The 1,004-nt window shown below is 48.3% G+C and overlaps 1 protein-coding gene across 1 annotated transcript in view; it reads right to left on the minus strand.

The window, feature by feature from the left end:
- Scpep1 (serine carboxypeptidase 1) overlaps nt 1-1,004 on the minus strand; it is a 29,908-nt gene that overhangs the window by 17,117 nt on the left and 11,787 nt on the right. The window contains exon 6 of the mRNA XM_005350513.2: nt 811-883. Coding sequence (XP_005350570.1) covers nt 811-883 — 73 coding nt within the window. The remainder of the gene's footprint in view (nt 1-810; nt 884-1,004) is intronic.

Raw genomic sequence — 1,004 nt, forward strand, 5'->3', positions numbered from 1 at the left:
CTTCCTTATAATAAAAAGCACGCACGTCAAGGAAGCAGAAAAGGAAGGGCCCAAGATGGCAGCAGGCAGGTCAGAGGTAATGGGAGTAGGCGTGGCTTGTCCCTTAAAGCAACAGGAAAGCACAACACCTACTACACATCATCTTAGAAATACTCAAATCTATGAGGTTAAACTTGCCTGGGAGGCCAGCAGGATGGCTCAGAGGAAAAAGACATTTACTGTACAAGGTACAAGCCTAGTGACCCGTGTTAAAATCCCAGATCCCACATAAATGCAGAAGAATTAACTCCACAAAGTTGTCCTCTGACCTCTCCATATGCACCATGGCACCCCGTCACGATCACACAGACACATTGCACGTGTGTGCAAGAGCGTGCTCATACACACACACACACACACCCCACTCATCATCGTTATCATCAACACTCATTTTTAAATACTGCCTGTGCCGGACAAGTGACACACTCCTTTAACCTCAGCACTTCTGAGGCCAGTCTGGTCTACTGAGTGAGTTTTAGGACCATCAGAGCTATGTAGAGAGATGTTGTCTCAAAAAAAATTTTTTTTTAATTGCCTAGGGGCAGGACTTTTCAGTACACAGTTGTACAAGAGTCACCCAGGCTCCTGTAAGCAACACCCATAAGCTCCCTGGCCCACCAAGCAGGACTTGGATGGAATCTTTCAGTCTGTTAGTGCTGGAGGCAAACAGACCTTTCACTGTGTTTCCCCAGAGGTCACACAGTAAGTCCAAAGTCTCAGACAGAAACAGGGATAGGAAAAAAGAGAGAGGCCTAAAAACCACATACTTACCCACAGGGGAAATCCAAGAGTCACCCAGGGCAACCCCGGAAAAGTTGCACTTGATGGTCCCTTGCTGAACAGCCTGAAAGAAGAGTCAAGAAATGCTCTGATCAGCCGGGCGATGGTGGCGCACGCCTTTAATCCCAGCACTCGGGAGGCAGAGGCAGGCGGATCTCTGTGAGTTCGAGACCAGCCTGGTCTAC

This window comes from Microtus ochrogaster, chromosome 7 (genome assembly GCF_000317375.1).
Source record: "Microtus ochrogaster isolate Prairie Vole_2 chromosome 7, MicOch1.0, whole genome shotgun sequence".
In the NCBI taxonomy this organism is placed as follows: domain Eukaryota; kingdom Metazoa; phylum Chordata; class Mammalia; order Rodentia; family Cricetidae; genus Microtus; species Microtus ochrogaster.